A 12,854-nucleotide genomic window follows, 5' to 3' on the forward strand; every position below is an offset into this window, starting at 1 on the left:
TCCATACAGAGTCAGTTCCTCTTGTCACTTCAAGCCATTTCTATAATGGTGCATTTCTACATGGGCACTAAGGGACCTGAAAATGTGAGTGTTTCTACAGACTAGACCTTTTCTAGATCTTTCCCTCAAATATCTCACATTGTGACATCAAACTGTCACTCTGTCTCTCAGCCTCAGGTGGAGGTGTTATCAGAGGAGGAGGAGGGAGAGGAGGATGAAGAGGAAGACATCCTGTCTTTGGCAGAGAAGTACCGGCCTGCCGCTCTGGAGAAGATGATCGCGCTCATAGCTCTGCTGGTAGAGCAGTCCAGATCTGAGAGGTGCATACACATGCTCAAGTATACACTGTATTACAGGAAGTCCACAGGAAGTCCTCCACACACAAGTGTGGGTCGTTGGCATATAAGGTTGTGCGAGATGATAATGTAAAATGTTTTGAAATAACTAGCGTAAAACTATTTATTTTTGTGTGTGAATTGCATTTTTGATATGAGCGTCAGGTCATTAACCCATGTACTATTGTTGTATAATTACATTTTTTCCCTTTTTAATGTGTATGTCTTTATGACTGAGACTTAAATGGTAATAACTGGATGTTTTTTTGTATCGTTGTGTGTATCTGCAGACACTTGACTCTGTCTCAGAGTGATATGGCAGCACTGACTGGAGGAAAAGGCTTTCCCTTCCTGTTCCAGCACATCAGAGACAGCATCAATATCAGACAGACCTGCAACCTCATCTTCAGCCTCTGTAGATACAACAACCGCCTGGCAGAACATGTAAGTTAACTTGCACGTCTAAGTGAGCACATACCTTAGACTTCTATTGTATTGAACTTCTATTACACACAGACATACACGGATGCATTTTAAACTGTAATGTAACACCTTGTGATTTTTGTTTTCTTTTGTTTGTGTAGATTGTGTCTATGCTGTTCACTTCCATAGCTAAACTCACTCCAGAGGTAAGTACTGTTTATTTATTTGATCTCTCTGTTACACACATGACCTTATATTGTGTGTGTGTGTCTCTCTCTCCCAGGCAGCGAACCCGTTTTTCAAGTTGTTGACTATGCTGATGGAGTTTGCTGCTGGTCCTCCTGGAATGCCCTCATTTGCTTCCTACATCCTGCAGAGGATCTGGGAGGTAAATCAGCTCATATTCAATCTGAGACTCAAATGATTGTTTCAGATATCTTCCGTCTGCAGCACGGTTTTTATTTAGGCTCTCTTATTAAAGAGAGTGTTCACCCAAAAATGAGCATTCTGCCATTTATTTAACCTCATGTCATTCCAATCCTGTATGACTTTCTAATGCAGTTTAATGGCTGAATTCCATATAATGGCATTAGACATACATTAATACAGCACCAAAAAAGTGTCATAAAAGTAGTCCATGCGTGTCCGTTTACATCCACACACTGATAACTCCCAAAAATCAGCTTTTTTAAAAATTCTGACCAAGCAAGGTTTATTCTTAAGCCATTTAAGGCCTTACCCCAATATAGAAAAGCTGTTTAATACTTTTACATAACCACATACTGTAGTTGTCAGCTTATTAAGCATAATCGATGCAAGAGCATTTATGTAAACATGCACCATATATTTATTATACTCCAAGTCTTCTAAAGTCATACGATCACTATTTTATTTTTTTTCTCCCAATTTGGAATGCCCAATTCCCCACTACTTAGTAGGTCCTCGTGGTGGCGCGGTTACTCACCTCAATCCGGTTGTCGGAGGACAAGTCTCAGTTGCCTCCGCTTCTGAGACCGTCAAGTCGTGCATCTTATCACGTGACTCATTGTGCATGACACCACGGAGACTCACAGCATGTGGATGCTCATGCTACTCTCCGCAAGCCACGCACAATTTACCACACGCCCAATTGGGAGCGAGAACCACTAATCGCGATCATGAGGAGGTTACCCCATGTGGCTCTACCCTCCTTAGCAACCGGGCCAATTTTGTTGCTTAGGACAGGGGTTTTCAAACTTTTTTGTTCCAAGGACCCCCAAATTTGATGATTTCCTGTGTGATAAAACTAGTAAACATGGTATTATGAAGATTTTTGGTTTGTAAAATTAAATAATTGGCTTTTATATTGTACTGAAGCCAAAATATATATATATTCTAAATATATATTTCTCCCAATTCCCAGTGTGCTTTTAAGTCCTCGTGGTCGCGTAGTGATTCGCCTCAATCCGGGTGGCGGAGGATGAATCCCAGTTGCCTCCACGTCTGAGACCATCAACCTGCGCATCTTATCATGTGGCTTGTTGAGCGTGTTGCCACGGAGACATAGCGCTTGTGGAGGCTTCACGCCATCCACTGCAGCAACCACGCTCAACTCACCATGCGCCCCACCGAGAACAAACCACATTATAGCGACCACGAGGAGTTTACCCCATGTGACTCTACCCTCCCTAGCAACCGGGCCAATTTGGTTTCTTAGGAGACCTGGCTGGAGTCACTCATCACGCCCTGGGTTTCGAACTAGCAAACTCCAGGGGTGGTAGCCAGCGTCTTTACCACTGAGTTACCCAGGCCCCCGCCAAAGTAATTTGTAAATTTTTTATGGACCCTCTTGCGGACCCCAGTTTGAAAACCCCTGGCTTAGGAGACCTGGGTGGAGTCACTCTGCACACCCTGGATTCAAACTCGCAATTCCAGGGGTGGTAGTTAGCGTCAATACTCACTGAGCTACCCAGGCCCCTGAGATTATTATTATTTTTTTTTAACATAAAGGATTGCTTGCACCAAATTTGTGACGAATTTCCAAGGTGAACTGCCGACGAAAGGTCCATTCACACCGAGTCCGGAGCAAATAACATGAAAAACAATTTCACCCCTGTACAGTAGGTACAGATATTATGCATAACATTAAAAATAATGTAGAAGTCACAGCCTCATGGTCTTTATTTAATTATTGCATATTTGTATTGAATTCAGGGTTTCTTGTGCATGGTGATAAAAAGAGCACCTTTACAGGAAAACTGTGTGTATTATCTTATCCTTGTAGTAAAAAAGCAGTGAGGTTTGGCAATTTGTTTGTCTGCACTCCTATTAAATTATTGCATGTAAAGATTCTTTTTATGTGGTATTTTACTACGAGCTTAGGCCAAACTAATTGCCGAACCTCCCTGCTATTTGTAATACCAGGAAAATATAACAGGCACAGTAATATACATATTAAATATGTACATTAAGACAAAACACCAGGTATATTATATAATATGAGATATCCCCACATTACATAAATATTCTAAAAAAGTTAGTATGTTTTTACAGCTTCTTTATTATTTATTTACCGCTTATTTGCAATGAATTCAGAGTTTTTGTGCATGACACGAATAAAAGAGAACAGCACCTCCCTTTGGCAGTTGATTCGCGCCACCAATGCGCTGGATTGTGCAGCAGCAGTGACTCTGGAAATATGACAAAAAGCTTTTATCTCATTGGGAAGTCAAATTTCATCACAGTCCAAAAAAAAAAGAAACTTCGGATTGTTGGCGGATGATTTAGAAAAACATCAGTACGTGCTGCAAAGACATCTATCTAATGCATGTTTATGTAGAAAAACAATAAAGACGCAAAAAAGTGTTCGATGTGAGTCTACTGCAACACTTGCGCTACGGCAATGCTCATGTGCTACAGATGGAATACATGCAAAACGGATGTAATGCTGAATTCTGAAATATATATTTTTTGGTCTCTGTGTAAGGTGATCGAGTATAACCCGTCTCAGTGTCTGGACTGGTTGGCGGTGCAGACTCCTCGTAATAAACTGGCTCACAGCTGGGTTCTGCAGAACATGGAGAACTGGGTGGAGAGATTTCTGTTGGCACACAACTACCCTCGTGTCCGCACATGTAAGAACACACAATCTAAATACATCTTTTTACACATATATGCAAAGAAGAACAAACACATACTGTCTGTGCCTGGCTAGGAGAGAATACACACATATAGTTGCCCCAAAAATGATTTGAACACAAAGCCACACTTTAAAATGGATGAACGCAATGGCATTAGATAACAAAAAATATGCCGTTAGGTTCGATATTTTGTTATCTAATGCAATGAAATTAATACTGTACATTTCTAAGTGTTCAAATATTTCAAATGTAAACACCTCACAAGACATCGACAACACAAACACCAACTGTTGCATGAACAGCTCATTTTATTTAAAGTCATATGGATTTGTTTTGCCTTGTAATGTGTCAGATTTCTCATTATTTATTAATATATAAAGAAAACACTCTTCTTTGTTTCTCTGTCTTAGCTGCGGCGTATCTTCTGGTCTCTCTCATCCCGAGTAACTCCTTTCGTCAGATGTTTCGATCCACGCGCTCTCTTCACATCCCAACGCGAGACCTCCCACTGAGTCCAGACACAACTGTTGTTCTGCACCAGGTTTATAACCTGCTGCTGGGTCTGCTGGCCCGCGCCAAACTCTACGTGGACGTTCCCGTGCACGGCACCACCAAACTGGTGCAGTACTTTAGCTTCATGACCTACTGCCTCATCTCCAAAACTGAGAAGCTCATGTTCTCCAGCTATTTCATGGACCTCTGGAACCTCTTCCAGGTATTTTTTTAAGAGACTTAAAGTTGGAGTAATTTATATTGTCACTGGTGTTCCTTTAAGAATACAACATTTATTTAAAGAGCACCTATTATGGTTTTTCAAATATTACCTTTCATGTAGTGTGTTATATAGTTTCAAAAAGCTGAGTTATTGACTCCCAAAAGAAAGAACCGATTCTGAACACCTGAAACGAGTCGTTAGTAATTCCAGACTTACTTCCTGTATTAACCTACGTAATTTGGTAACAAAAAACCCGCCTCTGGTCTTCATTGGCTGCTCGCGAACAGCTTTGGCCTGCCCTCAAACACTACACTAATTGGTAGACCAATCACAACAGACTGGGGCATCTGACCAATCAGAGCAGAGTAGGCTCTCTGAAAGGAGGAGTTTAGAATGAATCCTTTAGAACGGATCATTGAACGAGTCGTTTTTGACACTGGGAAAAAAAGGTAATGCTGCAATTTAAATTATGAGCAAATTAAAGTGTTTGACCTTGGATGCATGTAAATCTATTGTATGAGACCTTTAAAACAAAATTAGGCACGTTTAAAAACCATAATAGGTGCTCTTTAATGCCATTTTTATACTCTTGATTTTACGGCAGATTCATTGTTGTCAACATTTTTGAGGGATGGACATTTTTGAGTAATTTTGTAATCAAGTACTTTAACCCCCCAAAAAACAAGTAATTGATTACTCGTAAATTAAAATGCAAGTTTAAAAATAACAAGTATGACATGTACGTTAAATGTCTGATAAGCTTCTGAGTTTCTCGTACCGCTTCGCAGTTTCCTTCCAACATAAATGTAGATCCTCATCCGCTGGTTTGCGTGACTCCAACAAGAACCTAATATCAATAGAGTGTGTATGAATAGAGTAGAATTGAACAAGAATCAAATTGTATTGTTTTAACAGTTGATTAGCTGGTGCAGAACGAGTACTCGATTACTCGTGCACATTTCTAATGTGTATTTGAGAGTAACTTAAAACTTTTAAGTCTTGTTTTATTTTATCACCTTCAACCATTCTCTCTCTCTCTCTCTTTTCAGCCCAAGTTATCAGAGCCAGCGATCGCAACAAATCACAACAAACAGGCTCTTCTGTCGTTTTGGTATAATGTGTGTGTGGACTGCAGTGAGAATGTCCGTCTCATCGTTCAAAACCCTGTGGTTACTAAAAACATCGCTTTCAACTACATCCTGGCGGATCATGATGATCAGGAAGTGGTGCTGTTCAACCGCGGGATGCTGCCGGCGTACTACGCAATCCTGCGCATGTGCTGTGAGCAGTCGCCTGCTTTCACCCGGCAGCTGGCATCTCACCAGAACATTCAGTGGGCATTCAAAAACCTCACGCCCCATGCCAGCCAGTACCCAGGAGTGGGTACTCGTTTTTCTTCTCCCTGTTACTTTATAGTTCTTTATTTTTGGTCTCGAATCCCTTTAACATTGAAAATCCCTGTCATTTTCCACAAATAGGGCACAAATTGGTGTCCCATATCTAAAATATTATCTTGCGTAAAATAAATGTAGCTAGTTTTAAACACACAAAAATGTCTGTTTACCCTATTTGGTCTGTTTTACATAAGTTTTATATTTATTTAATATCTATTGCTAGAAAAAGCATTTAACACATCATGGGCCTTATACTCTCTCTCTTTGTGTCTCCAGGCGGTGGAGGAGTTGTTTAATCTGATGCAGTTGTTTGTGGCTCAGAGGCCTGACATGAGAGAGGAAGAACTGGAGGATGTTAAACAGTTCAAGAAAACCACCATCAGCTGTTACCTGCGCTGTCTGGACGGACGCTCTTGTTGGACCACACTCATCAGGTGAACACATACAAATACACACCTCACATTCACATCTGGCTCCATTCTGGTATAGAACGCCCACTTTTCACAACCCAATCAATTGGATATGAATGGAAGTACGACCCTCCTTTTATTCTCGTTGATATCTTGTTTAACTTTACAAAAGTAAAATGGGCTTCACATTTCATGTTCTCTTTAAAGGGATAGTTTACCCCAAAAATGAAAAGAAATCTCTCCTTCTATCTCTCTGTCAGTGCCTTCCGTATACTGCTGGAGAATGATGAAGATCGACTGCTGGTGGTGTTTAACAGAGGCCTCATCCTCATGACTGAGGTATTCATACACACGCTGTCTCTTGTAATTCAACTGTATATTGTTATTGAACGTAATGCATGACTAAATATGTCTGTCTACAGTCATTCAACACCCTTCACATGATGTATCATGAGGCCACGGCGTGTCATGTGACAGGCGATCTAGTAGAACTGCTCTCCATCTTCCTGTCGGTTTTAAAGGCAACACGACCCTACCTGCAGCGCAAAGGTATGCACCTTTTTACACAAAGGTTCTCTGTTACCTGTGATGCACTTTAACATCATAGTGGGATTACAGGGTTTACTAGTGTTACGGTGTCATGATAATGAAGTTGTAATATTGGATATAACTTTATGACGTAAGATTAGTAAGTAATTTTATCACAATAAAGTCATGTTAACATGTACAGTATAATGCTTGGGTCTTGTGGCTATACTTTTGAAACTATGTGTATTTTAGCATTTATGAACTGGCCCAATTCACTTCCATTTTGTCGGACATATGCTGTTGATTGAGCTTAAAGGGACAGTTCACCCAAAAATGAAAATTCTCTCATCATTTACTCACCCTTATGCCATCCCAGGTGTGTATGACTTTCTTTCTTCTGCAGATCACAAATTAAGATTTTAAGAAGAATATCTCAGCTCTGGAGGTCAATACAATGCAAGTGAATGGTGATCAGAAATTTGAAGCTCCAAAAAGCACATACAGGCAGCATAAAAGTAATCTATACAACTCCAGTGGTTTAATCCATGTCTTCGGAAGCGATATGATGGGTGTGGATGAGAAACAGATCAATATTTAAGTCCTTTTTTACTATAAATCTCCACTGTGCGGTCACAAGAGGACGGAGTTCTTCTGTTTTTTTGCCGATTCACATTCTTTGTGCATAACGCCACCTACTGGGCTTGGAGGATGAAAAAAGGGAGGCATAAAGGAAAGGAAAAGAATAAATAATTAATATTTGCAAACAGCCCAAAAGATGGTGATATGCACGGAAAAAAAGAAAAGATCTCTCGTGAACGCGTAAAGGAGGGCTGGTCGAAAGTGGAGATTTATAGTAAAAAGTACTTAAATATTGATCTGTTTTTCACCCACACCTATCATATCACTTCTGAAGACATGGATTAAACCACTGGAGTCTTATGGATTACTTTTATGCTGCCTTTATGTGCTTTTTGGAGCTTCAAAGTTTTAGTCACAATTCACTTGCATTGTATGGACCTACAGAGCAGAAATTTTCTTCTAAATATTTTCATTTGTGTTCAGCAGAAGAAAGTAAGTCAAACACATCTGGAATAGCATGAGGGTGAGTAAATGATGAGAATTTTTGGATGAACTGTCCCTTTAAGATCTGTCACCTATTGCTTCATCGTGTCCTGGTTAAGAAACTGCGTTATACTTTGAGTCAAAAGCATTCAATAACTTGATCATATGTGTGTAGATGTGAAGCAGGCACTGATCCAGTGGCAAGAGAGGATTGATTTTGCTCACAAGCTGCTGACTCTGCTCAACTCTTACAGTCCACCAGAGCTACGCAACGCTTGTCTGGGTGAGTCGCCTTCATATACAAACAACACAACACTTTTTTCAAAAACAAAAGCTGTGGTTTAAAAGAAACTACCATCTGAAAGCTATTAAAAATTAATAGAAATGTTTGATATGTGACTTTTCTCATCCTCAGATGTGCTGAAGGAGCTGGTGCTGTTAAATCCTCATGACTTCCTGCACACACTTGTGCCCTTCCTACAGCACAACCACTGCACCTATCATCATAGCAACATCCCCAGTGAGTCTGAAACCATAACACATTACAGCCATAATAACCATCATCATGATATACAGTGATACGTGCCTGTTACAGTGTAACAAGCATTATCATTATTATTCTTTTGTTTGTAGTGTCATTCGGCCCGTATCTGCCCTGTAGAGAAAACATCAAACTGATGGGAGGAAAGAACAACATTCGCCCACCCAGACCTGAACTCAACATGTGCCTGCTGCCATCAATGGTGGAGACTAGTAAGGTGTGTATGACAGAGAATTATTCAGCTCAAATAAAAATCATTTTTCACAGTCAGCTTTAGTTCACGTGTGTCTTTGTGTTTCCTGTAGGGTAAAGATGAAGTGTATGACAGGATGTTGTTGGACTACTTCCTGTCATATCATCAGTTTATTCACCTGCTCTGTCGAGTCGCCATCAACTGCGAGAAATTCACAGAGACTCTCGTCAAACTCAGTAAGAGCCCTTCACTTGCTTTGATTGGTGTCTGTTTTGAGTGTGTGTGTGCTGATGTTTTAATCACGTGTGTACAGGTGTGTTGATCGCATATGAAGGACTTCCTCTGCACCTGGCTCTCTTTCCAAAACTATGGACAGAACTTGTTCAGTCTCAGGTATGATACTCTCTCATATACCTAAATACTCACTCTCTCTCACACACTCTCTTTAAGTCTCCTCTCTCTTATGTGTCAGTGTGCGATGGCTCAGTCGTGTGTGAAGCTGTTGTGTGAGGATCCGGCATTTGGAGAGTACATGAAGTGTATCCTGATGGACGAGAGAACTTTCCTCAACAATAACATGGCCTACTCTTTCCTCACCTGCTTCTTGCACAAGGTAAATACACATTAATGTGGATGGATGTTAATGAGCTACAGAAATAACAAAAAGCACAATGAAATATAATATATTCGCTTTATGAAGTCATATAATGTCTTTGAGGAACAGACCCAGATTTAAGTTGTTCACTAAAACTGTCAAAAGCTTTCAAAGCTCTGCAAACTTTAAATTTAAAGACTTGAAAGCATGTTTTGTATGCACTCCTTTTATGGTGCTGCTTTTATGATTTTCGGAGCTTGACAGTGTCTTCCCTCTCTGTAGGGGTTTTGGAACAACATGAGGATGAGTAAATGATGACAGAATTTTCCTTTTTGTATGAAACTGTTCCTGTAAGCCTCTATTTTACTTTTAATTTATGTATTTTAATTTATTCTGCGTTTTTTGTTTCAGTTTAGTTTTTATTTTATTTTGGTTTTAGTATTTTATGGCTGACAGAGTAAACTGATATCTTTGAAGTGTTACATTTCTTGTGGCATTTGCATGCTTAAGGCATGTAAAGGTTTTACATTTTATAATATACTGTGTATCGAAAACTAAAATTAACTCAAATGTATTTATTATTTGGCTAGTTTTGCAGTTATGAAAATGTACTTTAGTTCAGTTTTAGATTTTTCAGATTTTGTTTTATTTTTATTTCAGTTAACAATTGTTTTTTTTTTTTTTTTTTTTTTATTAACACAAATGTTTTCGTTTAGTTTTTTCATTTTCGTTTTTATTTTCATTTCCATTAACAAAGATGTTTTCATTTATTTTTTGTTTTATGAAAATGTGTTCATTTTGTTTTCATTTTGGTTTTTATTTTAGTTATCGAAAAAAATTTTGTCTAGTTTTCAGTGTAGTTTTTATTTTATTTTAGTTCACAAAAGTGTTTTTATTTTCATTTTTATTTTAGTTAATGGAAATATTTTCATTACATTTTTCGTTCTTTATTTTTATGTTAAGAATGTTTTTTTTTAAATTTATTTATTTTATTTTCCTTTTGTTTTTTATTTTAGTTCTCATTTTTTTTTATTTAGTTTGTTCTTATTTCAGTTAACAAAAATGTTTTCATTGATTTCATTTTGTTTTTTATTTTTATTTCAGTTCAGGAAAATTATTTCATTTTAGTTTTTGTTTTGGCTTTCATCAATGATAATAACACTGATGTGTTTGTGTGTTTAGGTGCAGGTGCAAGTGTTATCAGGGCAGAGCTGTTCAAATCTCATCAATGTCTTGGTGACCAACCTATTGAACGAGTACCACAGTCTGCAGCCTGAAATGACCAATCAGAGAGCAGAGATCAGCAAGACCAGCAGCCTCCTTAACGCAGTCAGTACAGGTCCTCCTGACATCATGTCCACACTCCAGCTATCCATCACACTTTATTTAACCCATTGTTTCTCTCTGTGTTACAGGATCTGCGGGCGCTAGTGCTGATAATGTCAGTTTACCCTCCTCAGCAGTTAGACCCAGCTTTAGGCCCGGCTTTACAGGAGCTGCTGTCTAAATGCAGACTGTGTCTGCAGCATCGCACCACATTAGAGATTGAGGCCAAGGAATGCAAGGTCAAAGGTATCCATACATGCACAAACACACACACACACACACACATAAATGCTAACCTCACTGTGGTTTATGTATTAGAAAATTGATAGTTCTGGCTCTTCTATCTGATTGGATGAACCAGTAAGAATGTATTTACACTTTTCAACTTTAGTAATATTTCTCTGTGTCTCTCTCAGTGGAAGAGGAGGGTGTCACTCCAGTGAAGCGCAGGCGAGTGAGCAGCAGCGCTGAAGATCGGCCAGCAGAGGGCAGCAGCAGCACCGTTTGCCCTCCCTCTACCACCTCATTGGCTCCCTGCTCGGAGCAGAAGGTGGAGCCGGGGGAGGCGTTAACGCCCACCAGCACTTCAGACACTGAAACCCGAGACTCCTCCCTTATCGACCCGGGAACCGAAAACGACCCACCCTCTCCCGACAGTGAGTCGCTCGAGGAGAAGAAAATGGAGGCTACTTCGTCGTCGTCATCATCATCATCATCATCATCATCCTCCCTTCCCGAAGCATTTAGTCGGACAGATGAAGCTCCACCCCAGATAGCAGGAAGACAGGTGGAGGAAGAGGAAGATAGAAGGAAGGAACCACAAGAGCAGGAAGTAGAGCCAGAAAGAGAGGAAGTCCCCTCCACTTCCTCCGCTGACCCAGCACTTCTACTCTCCAGCCTGCCGGAGGCAGCCGAGGGGCGAAGCTCCTCACTCCAGGAGGCGGAGTCATACAGCCACGCCCTCTCACAGGGCGTTTTAAACCCGGCAGGGCAGCAACAGGATGCTTTGGAAATGCTCTGTCGCACAGTCGAGGCCACAATCGCAATGGTTGCCAAACTTTCGAACGGAAAAGGAGGGTCACACCCTTCGCCATTGTGACATTACATTCATGTCCCTCCTTTTTCTAATTCTCTTTCCGTTTGCCATGCTTTTCATTTTTTTTATTTTTTATTTTTTTTGACATATTCGAATCTGGTTTATTCATAATTTTCTATTCCACCCTTTGTAGCTCGCATCATCTTTTTTGCATTTCCGTGGCGTTCTGGATATGAATGGTTACCATTGTAACAGACATTTCCGTGTTCCAGCCCTGGGGAAATCCAAATGGCGCAAAAGAAAGAAAAACAAACAATATCAGCTAATGCGTATTTTTCGCAAAGGGTAATTTCTTTCGTTTTTTTTAAACTTTTTTGTTTTGGTTTGGTTCATTTGTTATTGAAGTGGTTTGTTTTCAAAGCTGCAGTGAAACAGGGAAAAGGTTTACAACGTTTTAGTCCCGTCAGTGCAAAGTTGAATTTGCGTTTTTATTCACGTGTATTATTATGATTGTCTTCTGTGCCAGTTTTGTACTTACAGGTGCAAGGCTGAAAATGGTCTTGCTGTGTTTTTGTTTCTCTGTGGTGGATATCAAAAACTATGTTTACTTGTACATTGAAAAGAAGAACAAACCACAAGAACCTTGATTCTGTAAAGAATCTTCTAGTTGTTGCCTGGCTTTGTAAATGAGATGGTTACAAATATATATATATATATATATATATATATATATATATATATTTCTGTAAGATATATGTATACAGTATATATCCATTGAAGCGCAGTATACTGTATATATAAATCTACTGTATATATATGTTGTGTGTATAGAAACTTAACGGTGCTTTTTTTTCAGGCTCGGAACATTTGTGGCCTGAATTATTGCACATTTGTTGGAACAGCTCTATTTTATTTACCGAAATACATTCCATAATCTATTGGATGTCATTCTTGCATTCTCTGTATTTGATTTTTCTCTCAGTCTTTCTGTTTTGATTTTGTTTTAATATAGGATATAACTTAATAAAATTTTAATATGATTTAATTATGAACAGAGTCAAAACCAGGCGTGATTGTTTTTATTTAATTTATTTTTTTCGTGTCCGTGTTGTGGGTGAATCGAGGGAATGGAATACTAGCTTACTGCATACTGTGTAGAATAGAATGCATACTGACT

At 39.4% G+C, this 12,854-nt stretch overlaps 1 protein-coding gene across 1 annotated transcript in view; it reads left to right on the forward strand.

Annotated features, from left to right (window-relative positions):
• The window catches only part of LOC127444240 (ubiquitin carboxyl-terminal hydrolase 34-like), a 69,154-nt gene extending 56,400 nt beyond the window's left edge, over positions 1-12,754 (forward strand). The window contains exons 58-77 of the mRNA XM_051703510.1: positions 10-84; positions 172-320; positions 626-779; positions 920-964; positions 1,042-1,146; positions 3,724-3,871; positions 4,288-4,592; positions 5,642-5,971; positions 6,263-6,420; positions 6,657-6,735; positions 6,819-6,945; positions 8,162-8,269; positions 8,402-8,506; positions 8,620-8,744; positions 8,833-8,956; positions 9,034-9,113; positions 9,193-9,333; positions 10,498-10,644; positions 10,731-10,887; positions 11,058-12,754. Of these exons, the coding sequence (XP_051559470.1) occupies positions 10-84; positions 172-320; positions 626-779; positions 920-964; positions 1,042-1,146; positions 3,724-3,871; positions 4,288-4,592; positions 5,642-5,971; positions 6,263-6,420; positions 6,657-6,735; positions 6,819-6,945; positions 8,162-8,269; positions 8,402-8,506; positions 8,620-8,744; positions 8,833-8,956; positions 9,034-9,113; positions 9,193-9,333; positions 10,498-10,644; positions 10,731-10,887; positions 11,058-11,740 (3,345 nt within the window). The 3' untranslated portion in view covers positions 11,741-12,754. The remainder of the gene's footprint in view (positions 1-9; positions 85-171; positions 321-625; positions 780-919; positions 965-1,041; positions 1,147-3,723; positions 3,872-4,287; positions 4,593-5,641; positions 5,972-6,262; positions 6,421-6,656; positions 6,736-6,818; positions 6,946-8,161; positions 8,270-8,401; positions 8,507-8,619; positions 8,745-8,832; positions 8,957-9,033; positions 9,114-9,192; positions 9,334-10,497; positions 10,645-10,730; positions 10,888-11,057) is intronic.
• Positions 12,755-12,854: the final 100 nt, after the last annotated feature.

Source organism: Myxocyprinus asiaticus, chromosome 7 (genome assembly GCF_019703515.2).
Source record: "Myxocyprinus asiaticus isolate MX2 ecotype Aquarium Trade chromosome 7, UBuf_Myxa_2, whole genome shotgun sequence".
NCBI lineage: Eukaryota > Metazoa > Chordata > Actinopteri > Cypriniformes > Catostomidae > Myxocyprinus > Myxocyprinus asiaticus.